General features: G+C 32.0%; 2 protein-coding genes and 1 pseudogene across 3 annotated transcripts; 1 reads left to right on the top strand and 2 right to left on the bottom strand.

The window, feature by feature from the left end:
• Window positions 1-1,969: 1,969 nt before the first annotated feature.
• Window positions 1,970-6,095, top strand: LOC124931973 (probable galacturonosyltransferase 6). 2 transcript variants are annotated; one of them, XM_047472566.1, is made up of 7 exons: window positions 1,970-2,090; window positions 2,166-2,316; window positions 2,405-2,481; window positions 3,305-3,537; window positions 3,659-4,016; window positions 5,017-5,541; window positions 5,637-6,095. In XM_047472566.1, the coding sequence occupies exons 4-7, from the start codon at window positions 3,359-3,361 to the stop codon at window positions 5,910-5,912; spliced, it is 1,338 nt and encodes a 445-aa protein (XP_047328522.1). In that variant the 5' UTR covers window positions 1,970-2,090; window positions 2,166-2,316; window positions 2,405-2,481; window positions 3,305-3,358; the 3' UTR covers window positions 5,913-6,095. The 2 variants fall into 2 exon arrangements, with proteins under 2 accessions (XP_047328522.1, XP_047328521.1); XM_047472565.1 differs by having other exon boundaries at window positions 2,393-2,481.
• A 6,078-nt stretch (window positions 6,096-12,173) lies between these two features.
• On the bottom strand, window positions 12,174-14,480 carry LOC124932627 (annotated as a pseudogene).
• Window positions 14,481-19,358: 4,878 nt separating this feature from the next.
• Window positions 19,359-21,753, bottom strand: LOC124930725 (U3 small nucleolar RNA-associated protein 18 homolog). The gene is made up of 2 exons (XM_047471072.1): window positions 21,588-21,753; window positions 19,359-21,340 (listed from the first exon to the last, which is right to left on the bottom strand). The coding sequence occupies exon 2, from the start codon at window positions 21,311-21,313 to the stop codon at window positions 19,652-19,654; it is 1,662 nt and encodes a 553-aa protein (XP_047327028.1). The 5' UTR covers window positions 21,314-21,340; window positions 21,588-21,753; the 3' UTR covers window positions 19,359-19,651.
• Between the last annotated feature and the right edge of the window lie 875 nt (window positions 21,754-22,628).

Raw genomic sequence — 22,628 nt, 5'->3', positions numbered from 1 at the left:
CCGTCATATTTTGGTCTCATAGGATTCCTTCTAGTTTGTTTTTATTTATTCAAAAGATGTAATTAGTAATAATTTTTAATTTCATATGCTTATATCATTTAATTATTTTTTCTTTTTCTTATATTAATAAAATATTACTATTTAAAAATTAATAATAAACATTACAATATTGAATAACAAAGTCAAAATAGAATAAAAAATAAAAGGATAAAATAAATCACAAGAGAGACAAAAGATTGAAAACTATTTAAATGTCCAAATTTATTGTCGAACGTCATTTCATTCCTCTCTTATCTATCATGCCATTCAATTCAATTTGTTAACCAAAATACTTTATATTTAAAATTATTATTTTTATATTTTATTTATATATAATAATATTTTTATTATCAAAAATAATAATTACCTTCTTTAAATATCATGCCTCATTAATTTTTTCTTCCTTCCTTCGTACTATTAAAATAACCCCAACAAGCTCTAAGAGAATGAGATGCAAAAGATCTCTTGAGAAGTGACTTTTCTTATATATATTATGTCATAGGATTCTTTGATATATATTCTCATTTATTATTGTAGTTGATTTATGTTTTCTTTCTCATTATCTTAAAATGAGTTTCATATGTATTTAAGTTTGAGTTTAAGTTAGAATAAAACTTTTTGTACGTACCAAAGATTAAGAGAAAAAAAATCTTAACTCATTATTTCTTCAATTTTTTGTTCACAATAAAACGACATGAAATCAGATTGGGAGCAAATGGTTAAAATCTATCCATTTTATCATATTGATTCTAAATATAAATTATATTTATCCAACTCATAATCCAAACATGTTGATTAATACATATTGTATTTGGTTTTCTCTATCTCATTGCTTAATATATTTCCTTTTTCTAATTAATACTTTTCTCACTTTCTTTATAATTTTTATGAACCATTTGATTCCACAACAAAATAATTGTTATTAAATTATTTTTTTTAATAATACATTTTTGTTATATTTAAATTTTTTATATTTATAATAATGATAAAATAATGTAGTCAATAAATATAATTTTTATTGTCTAATAATAAATATAAATTTATTTTTTCTAAAAGTGATATAGTTGAAATATTTTTTATTAAACAAAAAATTTGTATGGTGTGTTGTTACTTATGCAAAAACTTTCTATTTTAGTTTATATATTTTAGTGAGTAGAATCTAATAAAAAAATTAAAAATTTTATTTTGTTGGTATAATTTGAATAATTCTATTCTAATTCGAACTCAACCTAATCTAATTAGAACAATTCAAATGGAAATAAATTTATTTTAAATTTGGATATTACATATTAATCAAAATTATTATTTTTTTCTTCACTCAATCCGACCACCGCCCAAAGTGTGGGCTGAATAAAATAGTTTGCTTATTTAATATTTGAAAATATAAATAAGAATTTAATAATATATTTGAATTAATCATTTGTAGGTCCTTAGATGTGGGAATAATAAAATATGATACAAATCAATGAATGAATCAAGCGGCCTAGATCTTGACACAAATCCCAATGTATAAAACCTCGTTAACTGACTCTGCAAAAAACGAACCAACAATGGCACCATTTTCTCCATCTTCTTCACCCTAAAACCCTCTCGAATCAGGAGAAATCTCAAGTTCCAATTCCTCAAAGGAACGAATCTCGATCTTCCTTTCTTACAAGAAATGCTCCGAATCCCTATCTCTGCTTCCACCGAAGAAGATATACATGATGAATTTGATACGTCAAACTACGAGGATATTGATCCTCTCTCTCCTTTTTGTTTCCGTATTTGTTCCAATCTTTCTTCTCTCCGGCACCGTCAAGAATTTCAACGCAGGAGGTAGTTAGCTCATCAATCATTTTATATCAACTTAATATTACTTCTCATAATACTCATCATTACTTCATTTCTTTTCTCTTGCAGACTCGGATGCTTTCATTGAAGACTTATCCAGTATTGTACGATTTATCTTATTAGTTTACACATCCACCAACTTATATTAATGATTCTCATGTTTTTTGTTGCAGAAATATAGAACAGACGTACTTCAAGCTAATAATGTTATTGAGAAGGTATTTCAGATTCATCCTTTTTTCTTGTCTAGTAAAATAGGATGATATTAGCAAGGTGTCTATGCTTTAATGTAGGAAGGAGGTGAAAGCTTGAAAGAACCACCGGTGATTGTATATAGAGATGGAGATCTAAGTTCCATTGTTAGCTATAATTCATCTGAAAGCAATCATACATCTAATGTATCTTTGAATGCTGAAAGCAGCTCTGACATTTTAGATAGAAAAGGTAAAAAGGTCTAGGAATCTTTTAGAGTTACTAAAATCTTTGTATAGCTTAATGACTTGATCTACTGTGGTTCTAGTTCTACTTTCAGACACTAAGCAGGGAACAGAGCAGCAGCAGAATCTGCAAAATCAGACGGATGTATTATCACATGCATCTGGAAGAAAGGTGTGCAATTTGGATCTTTTTTCTTGTTTAGGAGGCTTTCAGATGTTTAGTTATGTACATGAAAATATATTGTTTGAAAATAGAGAAACTTTTTATTTATCAAGAGTCAATGCTGAAATCGCATCAAATGTGAGAAAAACATTTGAAAAACCAAACAAAATCCAACAAGTCATTACATGATTTACTAACCCACCTTCAATGAAAGTGTAGAATATTGCAAATAATGAAAATATGGAAGGTGTTGGTGAGATTCCCTAAATTGGGATGATTTAGTTTGAATGCTATAATATGATTATATCTTATACTCACTCATGTTGCATATAAGAAGATGCTCTATTGTATTCATTATTACAAAAAATCTCAAGATCTTTTTTTTTTTGAGAAAAAAAGTTGGTTGCACCTATATATACCAATAAGAAATCTGATTTCTCTCAATTAGGATCTGTGAAGTGATCTGATATTTCTACAGGTACTCCACTGTCTCCACAACCCTGTTTGTATGTTCCTTCAAGTAGGTCTCTTTATGTTCAAGTGCTTGAGAAAATATAAAGAACTGAATAGGTATGGTTGTATGAATGATTTTAGTAGAATTCTGTAGTCAAGAACAGTAAAATTTTAACAATGTCAATGTGAAAAAGTGTGCAACATCGGTCATTAGACTCTATTTACCAATTTACATGTTTCAACTAAAACGTGTGGAATCCATTCACCAAAAGTGGTTTCAATTGGTTGTAGCATTTTCTGAGTTTATTTAATTTGCATCTGTAACTTGCTGCAATTGTGAGAAATATTGTCAAGTAGGTTATTTTTATTTGCATGGCAGGATCTTTTAAAACATGCAATTCTCAATTCCAATCAAAGTGAACATTCAAGTTCTATGAGACTGGTGGATGAGAAAGTTAAACAAATGAAAGACCAAGTAATTATGGCCAAAACATATTTGGCATTTGAATCACCTAAAAGCACCTCGAGTTTAGTGAGGGAGCTGAAGCAGAGAATCAACGATGTAGAACATGCTATGGGTGATTCAACCAAGGACTCTGATTTGCATAGGAGGTGGTTAAATTGTTCCGTCTTCTCTTTCACTTCTCCCATGATGAGTTCTGCTAAGTACTTGGTATTTTATTATCTTTGAAATGGATTTGGATCCCAATTGACTAATAGCTATAAATCTCAGTGCTACACTAAAGATGAGATCAATGGAGGCCACCTTATCAAAAGCAAACCGTTTTTTTGGTGACTGCGACTCCATGAGTACCAAACTCCGTGCTATGACATATAAGGCTGAAGGAAAAGTTCGAGCACATAAGAATCAAGCTTCGTTTCTTTTGAGGCTTGCAGGAAGGACAAGTCCTAAAGGACTTCACTGCCTCTCCATGCAGTTGACTGTCAATTACTTCACCCTGCCACCTGAGGAACGGAGCTTTCCTAACCAACATAGGCTGCATGATCCTGACTTTTTTCACTTTGCTGTCTTCTCTGACAACATTTTAGCTTGCTCTGTGGTTATCAGCTCAACTGTTGCTGCTTCCGAGGTAAAGTGGATTCTCAACTCAAGTAGAATTGATCTTTGTTATTTGTTGTTCAAGGTAGCTTCAACACACGGACTCCATAAGACTGTGTTTGGTTCGGTCGGAATTGGAATTTTAATTCCAATGAAATTGAATATATATAATTTTAAAGTGTCAATTCCATCTTTCCCACTTTGGAATTGCGATTCTATGAATTTTTCTGAACATAATTAAATTGTAATTCAATTCTTATTCTAATTATACACATCCAAACAAGCTCTAAGGTTGTGTGGATGAGGAGAATTGGAGTTAGAATTCTAATTAACATTGGATTACTCCTGTTTGAAAAAAAAATAGTATTGTAATCTTAAGAAATTTGTTTCTTCTTTTTTCACTTAATTTAAGTGGAATTCAAACTAAAAGTATATACTTGTTATAAGAAAGGGTACTGACACTAGACAAATTAACAACTGGTAAATTAAAGGGAGGACCATTCCATAAGAATTCAAATTCTAAATCCAAATCCTTATTTTAAGTTCTTAAATCAAACAACATAAGAAATTGCCCCCTCCAATTCCTATGCCAATGTCAATACATCTCTAACTAAGCACACCTTAAGTGTTCTTCCATTCTCTTGTGAGTCTTCCTATCAAATCCGATTCCTACTAATAACACATTGATTGAAGTGGGGGTTGGGGTTGTCATGGCGGTGGAATACAGTGAGTGTTAGCCTCCTCGAAGGGGAAAAAATGATCAGTGTATAAGTACATCTTCCTTGAGATATTTTACCTTCCCAGCCCCTTTTTTTACTCATATTTACTTTTTTTTCTTCTTGAATTTACAAACTTTTGTAGTCTAAGTTCTGTAACTGATTTTCCGAATTTACATTTTCTTTATCTGTATTCACTATTAACATCCTAAACAGTTGTTTGGCGAGGCGAAGCTCTTTGAATAGAATTTGTTAACTTATTATTATATTCCGCACTAGCTTTTTTCTCAACTGTGTCCGGTTAGCAATTTGCAGGCACCAGAGAAGTTGGTTTTTCACGTAGTGACTGATTCCCTCAACCTTCCAGCAATGTCAATGTGGTTCTTATTAAATCCTCCTGCAAACTCCACTATCTATATAGAGAGTATAGAATCTTTTCCATGGTTGTCTTCGAACAAAAGGGTTGCACTGCAAAAGAAAGGTGGTTCCATTGATCCAAGATATACTTCTGCTCTGAACCACCTTCGTTTCTATTTGCCAGATGTTTTCCCTATGCTAAACAAGATTGTTCTGTTGGACCATGACGTGGTTGTTCAAAAGGACCTAACGAAACTTTGGAGTGTCAACATGAAGGGAAAGGTGAATGGAGCTGTGGAAACTTGTCGAAAAGAGGAACCTTCATTTCTCAAGATGGATATGTTCATCAATGTTTCAGATCCATTCGTGGCTGAAAGAATTGATCCAGAAGCATGCACATGGGCTTTTGGAATGAACATATTTGATCTGATAGAGTGGAGACGACAAGATTTAATTGGGGTTTATCACAAGTATTTGCACTTGGTATGGTTCAGTTATGTTAATCGAATTGAAGAAACTTTTATTTTTTATTTTTCTGAAACTTATGGTTGTGTTTACTACTATGGGGGTTGATGCAGGGGGAGAAGAGGGCAATTTGGAAGGATGGAAGTTTGGCATTGGGTTGGCTTACTTTCTATAACAACACGATTGGTTTGGACAGGAGTTGGCATGTACTGGGATTAGGTTATGAATCGGGTGTTTCGAAAAAGGATATAGAAAAGGCGGCGGTTATACACTATGATGGGATTATGAAGCCATGGTTGGATATTGGATTGGAGAAGTACAAAGGTTATTGGAGGAGACATGTAAAATATGAACATGCTTTTCTCCAGCAGTGCTATATTCACCAGTAATTGATTTTTTTTCAGATGATATAATGGTGGTAACTTGTATTTTTGCTTGAAGAGGAGGAGAAAAATAGAGAATTTGAAGTGTATGATTTGAATAGAAAAAAGTTAGGTAGGTATAAGAGGAAAGAATTATTATTGGATTGTACTATGTTTATTATGTTGTACATAATTAATTAATTATATATATAGTTATTAAATACAAATGGCTGACCATTTTTATTGTTTTTGTCTATAGAGGTAAGAAAGAATTATTGTATCCAAGAAAGTAATATTTTTTAATGCATTGGCTTGTATTAAACCACACTTACCAAGTATAACTGAGCAAAAAATATAGGAAAAACTATTTAAAATCATGTCTAAATTTGTAATACTAGTTTATTTTAAATCATAAAAACTTATTATAAAAGAATATTATTATTATTTATATAATTAATTTAAGAACAATAATAAAAACAAATTAGACTTAAAAAATATAATAGTTAATCAATTGATAACTTTTTTTTATTTATTGGTCGGACCGGCAAACCCGGTGAATCGTTTATCAAACCGGGTTGGGTAGATGAAAAAATCGGAAATGAAATTAATCCAGTTAAACCCGGTCAATTCGCCGGTTGAACCAGAAATTTAGCAGTCCGGGTTAACCCAGCGGGTTTATACTATTTAAAAAAAAAACTTCTTTTCTTTCTCACTTATCACTCTATCAGTTTCATCTCCTTGTTTTTTTGTTCTCATTAATTTACATATTTCTAGTTTCATGTGGATAGAATACTATTTTTAGTTCTAAATTTTTCCATTCACCTCAAACTCCACCTTATATTTGAACTAGTTAATTCCGTTTTTATTAAACTAAAAAAACTATTTAAAGTGGAATGGTAAGTTATAATTTAAACCTAGTTTATTTTTCAGATAAAGCGGAATAATAGTGATTTATAAAATTAGTGTTTATTTAAATTTTTATTTATGTATTAAAAAAATTAATATTAACATATCTATAATTTTTTTAATATTTATTTTATTATATTTTAAATTTTAATTTTCATTTAAAAAAAATATTATATATATAGAGAAAGAGGAGGGCATAATTGAAAAAAAAACAAAAAAACAAAAACTTGTTTTTTTACTAAATTCATCAAACAAGGGTTATTTGAAAAAACCCAAACTTTATCTAAATAATTCATTCATCAAGCAAGCACTAAGTAAGATATTCATAGTTTATTTTCTACCTTGTAGCTTGCGTCCTACAACTGGCTTATTTTCATTGCTACCTTCTTCTTCCCGGTTTCTTCCTTCTCCTCTACTACTTTCTCCATTTTTATCATCAGCAACCCCGATCAATTATCCCTTGTTTGTTTAAGGAAGTCCATTAATTCGGCAATCTGTATTCCGATAGTATTGATCTTTGCGAAGATCTCTCTGTTGTAATTGCCGAGGGAATTGCTCAATACGTGCTTAACCTGCTCATTGATTCATTGATTATTGATAACTCAATATTATTCTTCGTGACCTGGCCAAGGATTTTGTCCTGGGCCGATGCTATCTAGGCAGAGGCAGAAGCAGAGACAGTCAAGAGATTTCATCTTTCATAAGATAGTGTCAATGCCCTGTTGCAAGGGAGCAATGCAGTCCTGGATAAGGCCACGTATATCTACCTTTCCTTGAGATGACTTCTTTGCTGAATGAGGAGTTGATTGTTCGGCAGCTGACCTAGATTCTCTTGGAGATGGAGAGGATTGTGGAGAGGGCAGCTGATTCAATGCTGAAGATGTAAATTTGAATTGCTCAGTATCTGTATCGATTTTTGTAAATATTTCAGTTGTTGGTGTAGACGGACTGGATGCAATGGATGCAACCAGGGAAGTTGGCTGCTCTGTTGGGGAGGGTTGCTGCTCGACAGGTGAGAGTTGCTGCTCGGCAGCTGGGCTGATCGGTATTGAATTGACTGGAGTTGACTCGGGTGAAGAAGTTGAGTCGGCACTTTCGTCGAGTGAGAGGTTGCATGCATTCAAGCCTGACTCGAAGGGCAATGCAACCAATGCAATTGCACAGGCCCCAAAGTTTTCTAAATTTTTAGTATATAATATTAGAAAAATGATAGAGAGCGCGACTTGAGACAGCGACTGGGAGCGCGATGCCTACGTGGTGTGCCTACGTGGGTGACAGGTAGAATATTCTCTCTCCTTTTATTAATTATTTTCTCTTTCATATTATTAATAATTAGTTACTGGAGAGAAAATAATTAATCGTGAAAATAGAAATATTAGATAAACATTTATTTATAAGTAATAAAACTAAAAAAATATTAATAAGTCAATATAAAAAAAAATAATAAAAAAAAGAAAAAAGAGGCCATAAAAAATATTTGATAAATAAAGGATTTGAAAAGTCATAAAAATAAAATAAAAATAAAAGAGATAAATTCATAATTCAACTGATCATTGATATTAATTAGGGTTTAGGGTTTAGAATTTAATATTTAGGTTTTAGAGTTTAGGATTTAGAGGTTAGGGTTTAAGGTTTAGGGTTTAGAATTTATTTAAACATATTATTAAAATATTTAATGTGAGAATTTGTTATAAATTATTGATTTATTTTAACCGTTAAACTAAACGAGAGATAATAAATATCAAATAAATGAGTAAAATAATAATCGTGAGAATATGGATAAATGAGATAAATTAATTTGTAGAGATAGAGAGAGAAATTATTTAATAAGAGGAGAGAGAAATTAATTAATAAAAAGAGAGATAAAATAATTAATAAAAAGAGAATATTTTACCTGTCAACCCACGTAGGCATCGCTGTCAACCCACGTAGGCATCGCGCTCACAGTCGCTGTCTCAAAGTCGCGCTCTCTATCATTCCTCATAATATTATTATATTTATTATTAATTATATATTATAAAATATCTATTTTATCACATAATATCATATTCCTTTATATTTATTTATTCTTTTTATATTTATTTCCTTATAATATGTTAATATATATTTTTCTCTCTCCATATCATATAATAATATATATTACTTATTTCTGCTCTGTTATATATAATATAATAATTTTATATATTACTTATTTTTCTTTATTATATATAATATAATAATATAATAATTTTTTCTCCCTCCATATTATATCTAATATAGTAATATATTATTTTTTTTCTCTCGTAAATGTTTTATTATTTTTTATCGTTTAATATTAGTTTAATATTATACTCATTTTTTATTTATTCTTATTGTATTGATCACTTTTATATCACTAACCGTAATTATATTATTTATATTTTAGCCGCTTTCCATCCTTAATAATTTATATTTTTTTTTATCATAAATCCAACCTTAATTGTGAAAATCATATTTGAGGTTACATTTTAATGCTTTTAAATTATTTTTTTTATTTGTTCTTATTTTTATGTTTATCTTCATAATCTCTTCTCATTTTAAAATATCTATTATATTTTTTTTCATTATAGAGACATTATACACAATATATCACGAATGAATTAGTTATGATATCAACTGAAAAATAGTGTTTATAGTATAATGATTTAATTAAAAATTTTGCATCAAAAAATACAAGGAGTATTTTTGTGAATAAAATACTAGTTAATTAATAAATTATTCGTTTATAACTTATTATATTAATATTTTTGATATATATTTTAAAATATTTTTTTACTTTAGTTAATATTATTATTATTATTATTATTATTATTATTATTATTATTATTATACCCTTAGTGAAATATACGAGTATTGACGAAAGCATCTGAGCCATTCCACGAGTGCATCTAGGTCATCCAACACCTACGAGTGCATCTGAGTCATTTGAACATTGACGAATGTCTCTGGACTATTTAAGATTGATAAATGCATCTGGGACATCCGGTACCGGCGAAAACATCTAGGTCATCCAACACTAGCGAGTGCATTTGAGTCATCTGACATTGACGAATGTATTTGGGTTATCTAACATCGACGAATGTATTTGAGAGATCTGGGCATTGATTAATGCACCTGGGACATCAGAAAGAATTCAAGTCAATGTGGAGATTTGTTGAATAAGATTTGAATAATTGAGCTTTCTTAATGGGTCAGCCCAATTCTCTATTTGTTAGGGTTTCTGTATTAGGGTTTTAGGGGCCGAGTGTTATATAAACTCGTGTTATAACCCAAGTTTACATATATCATTTGTCAACAATTTTCTCAATAATAATCTCTCTTCTATGTGGACGTAGTCAAGTTCTATCTTAGTAAAGCACGTTAAATCTTTGTCTATTTATTGTTTACGTCATTCTCACGCATTCTGTTATAACAAACATGTTGTAAATCTTTGAGATAAATCTTGTTCTGATAGAGAATGGAACATTTCTGGTATTCCATGTAAACATGCCTTGAGAGCAATTGATGACTCTAGGAAGAGAATTGAAGATTTTGTATCTTATGGGTATAAGAAAAAACATGTATTTGAAATCATATGCCAACACCATGGAACAAATTCATTGGGAGAGAACGTGGTCTTCGTCGAATCTTCCAATTATTCATCCATCTATCTTTAAGAGACTGGCAAGTCGGCCAAAAAAGAATACAAGTAAATATATGAATGAACCTCCAATGAACTTTGAAAAGTTTGGAAAGCTGTCAAGAAAGGGGAGAATCATGCATTGTAGTGTTTGTGGTTCAAATACTCATAATAAAAGAGGTGCAAACAAGAAGGTTAAACATCATTGACAAATAATATTGTAAGTTAAATTCAATATTTTTAGTTGGTTAACATAATTTACATAAGTTTAACATATATGTATTTAAAATAAGTTTTGTGTTGTTAAGAATTTGAGAAGAACTAGAGAATTTGAAAGCATTGGAGTTTACCAAACCAATGATGGGGTCACAATTGAAAATCTAAGTTCAATTTAAATTATTATATTTTTATTATAATTTACAAATGTGTACTCTATTTTATAGCCTCAAAGATGAAGAAAACAAATGATTACCACAGTTGACGGTCAAACATCGCAATCCTTACCAACACAAGAGTGTTAGTTGATATTGTGAGATAATTGAGATTTGACATCACATAACATAAGTGTTATTTGATAGTGTATGAGAGTTTAGATTTAATAACTTGTTTGTATTTGAGATCTTTTAGATGTACAATATTTGAGAAATTATTTTTTTTAGGTTTATGAAGGTTTTTTTTATATTGTAACATGCTTTCTATTTTTGTGAAAAAATATTTAACAATTTTATTATTATTATTATTATTTTTCTTCTACTGTAATGTTTTAAAAAGAATTTGTTTAATTTTGTAATAGGTCTTTTAATTTTTTAAAAAGACTTAACGATTTGATTTTGATTTTTTTTCTTAATATAAAAAAAAAATGAAATTAATAATTTTTATATTTAATCTTTAATTTATGATTTATAATTTTTAATAGAATTAAAAATTAAATTATTTTATACATAATATTATGTTATATAAAAAGAAACAAAATAGTAAAAAAAATATATAAAAAAAATACTCAAATAACAAAAAAAAATAATAAAAAGAGATTAATTAATTAATTAAATAAAAATATAGAAAAAAATAAATATTTAATTAATAAATATTAAAAAATTAAAAAAAGTTAACAGAATTAGTTACTCACCAAGACTAAATTAACTAATTTTTAATAAACATTTAGAAGTTTTATATCTTGAACTGGTTATACAATTACATAATTCTAAGACAAGTTTTTTTCCATATAAATGTACCAATAAAGTAAGTAAAATATCTTCAAAAGCTTTCGTCTTCGCTGCTTTCGCCCCCGAAAAGTTTTTCCAATAATTTACTTCTTGTTTGAGGACTCAGTCTTTCCAATAAACTCTGATTGCAGCCTTCCCTTCCCCCTTGACTGTTACCTTCCCCATTTTTAACAGTATTATCAGCAGAATCTGCAAGACGTTTTGCTGTTCTACTAGCATCCGCGATACGTTTTGATGCTGCTGTCTCAAGGGATTTGGATATTTCGAGAAACTGAAAACCGAAAGATTCCAATGTTTTTTTTTATTTTTTTTAGAACGTTGGGTTCTGCTGCTCCTATAGAGTGCGACTAATCCCCGCGGGTTAAGCACATAGCCCGCAAACACACTTAACCATTTAACCAGGCGCAGTATTTGACGCCCGACGGGCTCGAACCCAAGACCTCATGGAGGCATAAGGGATATCCACCTCTTGTTTCCGCTAGGCTAGAAGAGAGGATAAGATTCCAATGTTGTAGTTGTCTCTTTGTGGAGATCGAAGGAATTCTTGAGCAGAGTAGACTGCATCCTGGTCATCTGATTCCGGATAATCGACAATTCAATAGAAGTCCTCCATACATCCTTAATGGCATTTGTCTGCGCCGAGGCTACGTCGGCTATTGCCTTCGAGATCGAAGCAGAATGCTCCGTCAGAGACTCCAACCTACTAAAGATTGTTTCGATACTCTGCTGCATAGGTGCAAGAGCATCGATGATGAATTGTCGGATATCTACTGTTCCCCGAGATGACTCCTCCGCTGCTGAATGAAGAGTCGATTGTTCAGCAGCTGATGGAGAGGGCTGCTGATTCAGCGCTGGAGATGTAAATTCAAACTGCTCAGTCTCTACATCTACATCGATGTCTGTGAATATTTCAGTTGTTGCTGCAGATGGACTGAATGCAGCCGGGGAAGTTCGCTGCTCTGTTGGGGAGGGTTGCTGTTCGTCAACTGGGCTGATCGGTATTGAATTGACTGGAGTTGACTCGGGTGGAGTAGTTGAGACGGGCACTTCTGTCGAGTGGGAGGTCAGAGGACTGGCCCTGGATGCATTGAGTGGTATCTGTGGCAATTGTGCAATGCCTTGCCTGAATCATAAGAGTAAACAACAAATTTAGAAAATGGAAGAGAAATCATAACAAGACATCAAAACCAGAGTAAAAAGGAAATAGATATTTACTGGTGTTCAGCAGCCACCAAAGAGAACCATATTGGACCAGTACTTCTTTCAGCTCTTGCACTAGTAGCATCTAAGACCTCTTGTGGAGAAATGAACCGCTCCCCAGAACTACCAGCAGCAACAGCAGACGCCTTTTTGAGGCGAGTCTTCCTCGTTTTTTTAGGTTGTTGTACCAATTCCGAAGCCACAGGATCTATACTATTACATACACTAGCCTTGCCTTTAGCTTTCCAAGATTGTCCATCACTGTTATTATTATTATCAGTAGACCCTTGTGAGATATATTTTGTGGATTTACTCCTGTCTGCAGCTTCTACCAAACAATTCAAAGGCTTCCAAAGGTCTTTACCTTCCTTCGATTCAGAGCCACCTTCTCTTTCTTTTATCACTAGTCTTGTCTCAGGAGAGCAACTACTCTCTTCATTTTCATCTGTAGAGTCCTCTTTATTAACATGATCTTTGTCGTGAGCTAAGAAAGATGCCTTTCTACCAACAGCTTTGGAACGTTTTCCTGTCAATGGGCTTTGTGATGATGGTGATACTCTAGGGGTACTAACAACTAGAGATTATAGCGATCTTTCCTTTCTTTTCGCAAGTAGTGAAACCGAAGGTATAACTTCTTCGGATGCCTTCACCTTTCTTCTTTTGAAAGGGAATATGTTGGCTCTCACATCTTGCTGGCTGTGGTCTGGCCTAATAACAGAAGGGAAAAAACAATTTAGAGTGAATTAAGAAACAAATTGAAGAGGAATAAACCGACTAAATCCAACCTCAGCTTTTCCAATGGCGCACAACCCAAATCTATATCGCATATAGGACAGCATTTTAGGTCCTCATCATCAAGCTTCTTATATATGCATTTCCTGCAAACTATACAGAAGTGGAATGTCTTGGTTTAAAGTAGCTAAATAAAAAAAATTAAATAATGGGGGTTAAATTCAAGCTTCCATAGAAAAAATGAAGCTTTTCATAGCCACAACTACATATACTGTTCTAAATTCCTTCACCAGAAGAAGAACCCAATAATGAACTTCATCGAATTCTGAAATATACAAAAAATGACACAAATACGATAGCCAGACCAAATATGAAGAAAGAATTCAGTATGAAAACAGGACAAATGGTAATGCTCACAAGTATGTAGACATTCGATAATGGCGGTCGCGTCCCTAAAGAGCTTATTGCAGAGTGGGCAGGTCATGCATGAAGCAATCGTCTCCGTCTTTACTCTCGCCGCCGCAGCCCGATTAGACATCTTGCGCTCCTCCTAAATATCCTCCCTTTTTCTAATCAATCTAAAACTCTAAGCACGTATACAGTAGGGTGCATGCTAGTACGGAAGCATTCGTTTCACTACACGTCCCACTCCCACCTGTATATTCAATCAGCAATAAACACGCAGTGAAAGATGCAACAACCCATTAAAGAACTAAGACGAATAACATGTAATCTGCTGTTTACAGACATATTACGCGTTTAGAGAGTTGGGAAAGATAAAAGAGGCAGATTTGAACCTGCAAAGATTGGATTTTGAAGTGAGATTACACAGATAGTTAGCAATGATCTCGAGAGACCCGGCTCGGGTTGAAGATAGATTTGGACAAAGCGCCGTAGAGAGAGAGGGGTATGAACCCGAGCAGTTCTCTCCCTTATAAGTACTGTATTTGTTTTCAAATCAACGAATGGGGTGAAGCTTTTGATAAATTGCGCAGGAGATGAGCGTACTGTAAGAATTTGCGCACCATTTTTCTATCTATTTGTGTTTGCCTTTTCTAGTTACACATATAGGGATTTGCCTTTTCTCGTTACACATATAGTGATGGGATGGCAATAATAGTATCAAAACTTAAATTTATAAGTGAGTATATTAATATTAATATATATTGACAGAGAGAGGGAATTTGGTTAGGAAATTCAGTGAGAGAATGATTTAGTATCACCTTCGGAAAATGTAAAAGTGGGAGAAAAGAGTAAGAAGATAGAAATTATTTGATTTTTTCAACGAATAAGATTATGACAAGTCATTCCCTCATCAAATTCTTTCACCAAATTTCCTCATCTAATCATTTCTCATATATATTTTATTAAAATTTAAATAACTTTTCAAATTCTACTTCTTAACTATCATTATTTTAACCATCATTATAAGAAATATAGAATTTATTTTTTCTTTACCCAAAACCATAATTCATGTCAACATTAACATCATTTTAATAAGTGTTTTCCTTATATCATGACTCTTCATTCTTTATTTTTTATTTTTCATTTCTTTTAACTCTATTTATATCTTCAACCTTCTCTTTCTCTCTACATTTTGTTCAAATTTCAAGTCTTCAATAATAATAATAAAAATAGTTATATTTATTTTTTAAAATTTGGTATTACTAATTTTAATGTTATTTATTATTTAATAAAGTTGTGATTTTATTCTTAACTTTTATAATCTTATACTTAGTTATTAACTTAATCTTTACTTCTATTTCTATTGTGTAGCTTTTTCTTCCGTTTTAGCAGCAACAAAATTATGATTTCTGTAATTTCTACAAGGCTATTCAAAAATGATATTTTTTTTTTTAGAAAAGTGTCTTAATAATGAATATTTTTGATGTTTAAGTATATTGTTATATCCATTTTAAGTTTATTTATATTTTGTAGTATGAATTAATTTATTTTACGATGAATAAATTTATATTGTGTAGTATGGATGATTAACTGTTGTTTAAAGATAAAATATTTATTAATATTTTTGGTCAATTATATTTGTAATATTAGTTAAAATATTAGATTTAAAAAATAATAATAAACTCAACGAATGTTTAACGAAAGCAATGCCACGAATTCTACGTGGCTGGGTAGGAGAGAGAAATAAAATTCGATATAAATCTTTTCCGACTTTATTTATTTCTCTCTCTGAAACTTCCCTAAAAGATAACTGTATGATAACGAACTATTTTATATTTCATGAAACTAGCACTGAAGCACCGAACCTGAACAACGCAGTAGATGAAGCACCGAACCTGAACAAATCACCCCTATTGAACTGAAAAGGTACCCGATTGTTCATTCAGAAAATAAAGTTTTGGGGGAAATATCTCAAAACCACCATTTCGGGTCCCGAAATCACCATTTCAGGACGAGATAATAGAATTTCGGGGGAAATGTCCCAAAACCACCATTTCAGGACGAGAAAATAGATTTTCGGGGGAAATGTCCCAAAATGTGTCCCGAAATCACCATTTTGGGACGAGAAAATTGTGGTTTCAGGACCCCATAGTTAGTATAATATTGATGTATGGTCCCAAAATGGTGGTTTCAGGTCCCGAAATGGTGGTTTCTCGTCCCGAAATGGTGGTTTCGGGAAAAGAAATTGTGGTTTCTGGTTCCAAAATGGTAGTTTCGGGACGTATTTTTTATAGTTACACTTTTTTTTCGCAGTGAAATTCTTAATGTTGGAATGACATTTTCCTTCGAATAACAACTTTTAAAATTCTACACATCATATGCCCACTTAACTGAATTCAGCATTACCAAGTTAGGGAGCAAAAATGTATGTGGTAAAAGGAAATACTTCAGCATTGATTGTGCCAAAAGTTTTTATGAAAGAATTGAAGGCCAAAAATAAGTTCCATCGGCCTACACCAATTCTCTTCACATAACGGAGATAGATTGTACAGCAAAGATTAATTTTGTTATTCGGAATAAAGAGGAATATGTGATAACAAGTATTTGTTTGGAGCACAACCATACATTAAGCCTTAAGAGGATACGCCATGTTATATCCTACAAAGTAATAGACGGAAATGTAAAGAGAAGATTGGATACAAACGATGAAGTTGGAATAACTGTTCAAAACATTTAACTGAGAAGATTAGATACAAACGAGAAGACGGAAATGTATGGAAACATGTTTTCCGATGAGAGAAAATGTAAAATTACATTACAGAAGCACGCAAGTTAAGTTTAGGGAGTGGGGATGCTGAATCACTCACTAATTATTTTTTAAGAATGCAAACCATGAACTCAAACTTTTTCTACCTTATTGATTTAGACGAGAAATCCTGAATTAAAAACGTGTTTTGGGCAGATGGTAGGTGCAGGGCTGCCTTTGACGATTTTCACGATGTTATCTCTTTCGATACAATTTATTTGACAAATTGCTATGACATGTTTTCCGCTCCGTTTGTTAGGGTTAATCATCATGTTCAATCCAATTTACTTGGATGTGGCTTATTGTCAAGTGAAGATTTACATTCTTTCACTTGGTTGTTTAGAATTTTGTTAGAATGTATGTATGGTCGACCTTCAAATGTCATAATCACATACCAATGTCGATCCATAGCGATTGCAATTGAGAAATATTTCCTACAACTCATCATCGTTTTTGTTTGTGGCATAAAATGAAGAAACTTTTACAAAACTTGGAAGTCATATTGAATATCATCTAATAAAGAATAGGCTGAAAACATAGTATATAACTCCATAAATATTCAATAATGCGAAGACGATTGGATTAGACTAATAGAAGATTATCAGCTGGAAGATAATGTCGGGTTGAATTCTTTATTTTTAAAAAGATCTAAATGGATACTTGTTTATGTGAAAGAACAATTTTGGGTCGGGATGTCAACATCTCAACGGAGTGAAAGTATGAATGCCTTTTTTGATGACTATGTGCAGTTCAAAACATCCCTCAAACAATTCGTCGAGCAATATGATAAGGCTCTGTTGAGAAATATCGAGAGAAAAGAAATTTGATTTTCAATCGTTTAATTTTTTATAACAATTGTTAGTGGATTTGTCTTTGAACGGAAATACCAAACCTTCTACACTCCAAATATATTTAGGTTGGTTTAAGAAGAAGTTAGAGGGTTGATGTTGTGCGACATCTCAGTCATTGAAGAGGAAAGGACAACTTGTATATTTAGAGTTGATGAAATCATTTTGGGGTTTAATGGAGAATATATAAGAGATGTTTCTTACAAAGTGCATTATACCGAAATGGATTGCAATATTAAATGTCAATGTCGATTGTTTGAGTTCAGAGGTATTTTGTGTAGGCATATCATGACTGTGTTGAAAAAAATGGGGGTGAATGAGGTATCAATGTGTTATATAATGGACTAGTGACGTAAAGATATTAAGAATGAGTATCAAACTATCACCAACATTTATGATTCAGATATGTCTGTGGAAGAAAAAAATCGTCATAATAGTCTAACTCGATTGATGCAAAAGGTTCAAAAAGTTGGAGTAAATTTTGAAGACAATTATTCTTTTTGGATGAACGACATAAAATGCTTAATGAAACAATTTATGTCACTTAATTATTGAAGCACACAGAAGCATCTAAAGACAAAAGCACAGAAACATCTCCATCTCCAGTTACATCCATTTTGATACACTCTTCTAAAAAAGTTTGAAGTCGAGGACGACCACTAACAAAGAGGAAACAATTTTTAATTGAGAAAATTCCTAAGAAGTCGTTTTCGAGATAAAAAAATGAAGGGAAATACGGCCACAAGATCAATAGTGTTGGATTCAACCCAACAACAACAATGGAATGATCCACTATCAGCTCAATTGTCCTTCACATCACTTTTGTTCTCGCAAATATATGTCGAAGATAATGCGTGTGGGGATAACATTCAACGAAGATAGTAATTATATGATCATGTTGTAACTTTGGGTTTTTTTAACATTTTGTCACATTGAATTTTTTATAAGATAATGCGCTCCGAAATAATGGTTTATCGTCCTGAAGTGGTGGTTTCAGGACAAGAAATGGTGATTTCAGGAAAAGAAATTGTGGTTTCGGGACAAAAAATAGTGATTTCATGACAAGATGTGGTGGTTTCAGAACAAGATAGGGTGGTCTCGTCCCAAAGTTATGTCACATTATCATGAAGACTAAAAATAAAAATTGAAGACTAGAAAATACCATAAATTTACATAATTAAAACCCTTTATAATCAATCCACACTATGCTACTTATTAGCATACAACTCATGAATATTCTCTTATAATTTGTACATATTTTTAAAAAAATATAAGTGAGAAAACATTAAAATAAAAGGAAAAACTATTTAAATCATACAAACTTATTATAAAATAATAATATTATTATATATAATTAATTTAAGAATAAAAAAAACAAATTACACTAAAAATTAAAGAAATGATAGGGAGAAAATCATGGTGAGGTAATAAGAGAGATTATAATGCACAATCTAATTAGTTAAAAAAATTATAAAATTTCTCTTTCACATCCCACCTTTTCATTTTTTTCATCCAATAACATTGATAAATTGGATAATTTTATTTATTTATTTTATTTTATAATTCAATCATTTGGTAAAAAGGTTAAATTGATATTCATCATCGCTACATAATACAATCACTGATGAAATACCAAGATTTTTGCAAAATTAAGAGACTGAAATGTTGTTTCTACTTAGTAATTATTAAAAAATTAATCTAACCAACACAAATTCAAATCAAGAAATTGTAAAAAGTAAATAAAATAAATAATGAGATACTCTCTATAAAGCAAAAAGGATTGATGATCAAGTAATAACTGCCACAAGTATATCATCAATTAGCTTACTACTTTCAGTTTCAGAATATGCCAAAATTGCAGATCAAACAACAAAGTACATTATAATCCTTGATAAAAATAACACAATCCCTCCCATTCAGGGTTCCTGTTCAGCACCATAACCTCGGCATTGTTTAGGAAAAGCACCAAATAGTTAACCGCGAAAAAAACAAAAATAAGAATAGATGCTCTAAGCGTGATTGTAGTTATGCAACTTGTAGAGTAGAACTTTACCAGCTGCATTTCCCATTGCCATAAAACCTCCACCGGGACTGAAATCCAAACATCGAGGGAAATGAAGTGGATGGTTTAGTTGCGGAAAGTTGGAGAAAACAGTGAAGGATGGAACATGAACCAGCTTCAGACTATTCTTCTTCATTGTAGAAGCAATGGCCAATATCTGCGCATCCTGATTGAATTTCATCAAGTCGACTTTAGTTGTCAGATTCTCGATTGTCTTCATAGGTTTCCTCTTTCCTCCTAAATACTCCTCCCTATTGTAAACATTCACTATACCACTGTCTGATCCAGTTGCAAACAATGACCCGTTTGGATTAGTACAAATAGACGTACCATGTATGCATCCTTCATCAACTCCCTTGTGGAAACAAGTCCTAGTCCTCAAATCCCAATGATAAACATGCCCATCTCCTCCTGAACTCAACAGATGTTCTCCGTTCTTCGCAAAAGCTATCGAACGAGCAGTTCCGTTCATCTTCAGTGTTCCAATCAGTTGTTTTGTTTTTGTTGAGACTAACAAGATATACCCTTCGTTTCCCAGGAAAGCGATTGTGCTTGAATCGGGAGAAACCTCGAAAAATTCAAGGCTTTTCTCCTCCCTTCCAGTAAGAGGACCTATTTTGTCTACAGTTGCTTTAACTAAATCAAAACTATAGAAGAATTTCCTTCTGCCAGATACGATTACCTGAGAACCTTCAGGTAAAAATGCAGCCTTTCTAATCGGACAATCGTCGAGAAAAATACTCTGTATTTTGGTATTCCTTTTACCGTCTATCTGGAAAAATCTCAGCTTTTTGTCAAGTCCACCTGTTAGGAGTAACTGGGCATTTCTATGGAACTGAACCGAGTTTATAGGACCGCTTGATCGATCTTCTTTATTAGCATCAACTAATCTCGAGTAACCAAGAATTCCAGGAAGGAGCCTTCCACCATTCACGACAAGATTCTCACTTGTTCGAAAAATGTCTGAATCTTCTTCTTCTTCATCTTCTTCATCAGAGCTGTTGTATGTCACTTGTGAATCCAGTTGAGCCCATTCTGTTCCTTGATTGAGTTTAACATGCTGGGCTCTTAAACGGGAGACATATGTAGAACCAGTGATCACCTTTTCTTTCTCATCCTTCCTCAATTTCCTTAATCTGTTCACTTTAGATATGTTTATATTAGTCTTTTCCTCCTCGTCATCCACCCATGCAGGTTTCAGCTCCTCTTCATCGCTTTCTGAAAATTCAGAATCTTCTTCATAAACAGGTAGTGAACTATCAGCGGATCCATCATAAAAGAAAAGGGCGGTATCTTTCTTAGTAGGTGCAACAGTTTCTTCTTCTTCCTCCTCATCACCATCCTTTCCAAATTCAACAGGGGTGTAAAGAGAACCAAACAGGAAGTTTTCCAATTTCTTGATTTCTTTCTTTTGTTCAAGCTCAATTTGCTTTTGTTCTTCACTAGGCTGTTTCTTCTTTCTCTTCTTTGCTTCCAGCATGACAAAATCAGATTCCTCTGCATCTTCAATCACCCGGTCAGTCTCCAAAGGTAAAGCTCCATCTTCGGGCTTTCTTTTAGCCTTTTGTTCACGGCCATTGAGAATAGCGTTTTGGGAGATCAAACTCATTGCAGAATGCAAATGAAATACACAGAGCTGTAAAAAGCAATAAATATATAAATAATAACATTGAACAACCCATTTTGAATTAAACTGAAGTTGGAAAAGAAAAGATAAGATAAGAATTTGATCTCAATGGCGGTAGTAAGTTGAACTATTATGTGAAGACTATAATAAGAATCAGAAATCGGTGAGGAATTCTATGAATTGTATTAATGGTTGTAAATACTGCTAATTTGAACTTCATGACCTTCCTAAAAGAAGAAGAAGAAGAGAGATTTACCGAAGTAGGGCTGCGTGAGGCGAGAATCTATCCGCCGGATAAAGAAGTTGAGGCGCCGTAGAAGAGAAGTTCCGGCGATGTTGCCGTCAAAGCTGGAGAAGAAATCCGGCCGCTGTTATTTGTCTAGAGAGAGAGAAAGAAATAGGTTTGAAGAGAAGATAGTAAACTGGATTAAAATCTGGAAACCTAATACCCGGCCCATAACCTTTAACCCAAGGTTTTATTACACTAACAATTATATGATTTATTTAATCAAATATTTAATATTTTAAAAAATATATATAATAATAAAATAAATATATTTTGATCATTTATATTATCAAAATTCATTTGGATATAAATATTTCGTTTAAAGTTTTAGTTTTGATATACGAGACAAACAAGTTTTCCTGTTTTAACAAAATATTATGCGTTAAAAAATATTAATAGTTTTCATGTATGACATTGTTACAAGATGTTTTTTATGAGAAGATTCCATATAATTTTGTTAGGAAAATTTTGAGAGTCAAAAATTTTATTCAAAATCTCATTTTTTTTTGATGAAACGCTTATTCAAAGCGAGTATATTGAATCGGCAACTCACTTATTTTTATATTGTCGATGGTGTTTTTTATGGAGTATTATCGTAATTTATTGGGTGATGTCTGAGTCTTTGGGTAGTTGCTGAGAAACTTGGATTGGTGCGACTGATATGACAGACATACATATTTGGGTTACCATCCCAAATATTTTTTGATAAACTATTTGGTTTGAGATAAATCATCGAACTTTCAATGATCGTAGTCGTCCGATTCGTATCATTCATAATGCTCTTATTACGACGTTTTCTAAGATTCGTTTCGGAGAATCAGTAGAGTTCGGGGAGTTAATTATTTTTTTAGATGATTTATAAACTCGATAACTTATTGAGTTACACTTTTTATTTTATTTCTTTTATATTTATTTTCCTGTCAGGTTGTTTGATGTGTTTAAATGAATTTTATCATTTTAATATAAATGTATATTTTAAAAAAATAATGAATTATATTGAATAAATTATAA

This window comes from Impatiens glandulifera, chromosome 3 (genome assembly GCF_907164915.1).
Source record: "Impatiens glandulifera chromosome 3, dImpGla2.1, whole genome shotgun sequence".
Lineage (NCBI taxonomy): Eukaryota > Viridiplantae > Streptophyta > Magnoliopsida > Ericales > Balsaminaceae > Impatiens > Impatiens glandulifera.
Note: the sequence above shows the minus strand (reverse complement) of the source record. Positions and strands in the feature narration are given on the sequence as shown.

Coding starts and splice junctions, on each gene's coding strand:
- LOC124931973 (XM_047472566.1), top strand. CDS start 3,359: ATGAGACTGGTGGATGAGAAAGTTAAACAAATGAAAGACCAAGTAATT. Junction 3,538..3,658: donor GACTCTGATTTGCATAGGAG/GTGGTTAAATTG, acceptor TATAAATCTCAG/TGCTACACTAAAGATGAGAT. Junction 4,017..5,016: donor CAACTGTTGCTGCTTCCGAG/GTAAAGTGGATT, acceptor AGCAATTTGCAG/GCACCAGAGAAGTTGGTTTT.
- LOC124930725 (XM_047471072.1), bottom strand. CDS start 21,313: ATGAGTTTGATCTCCCAAAACGCTATTCTCAATGGCCGTGAACAAAAG.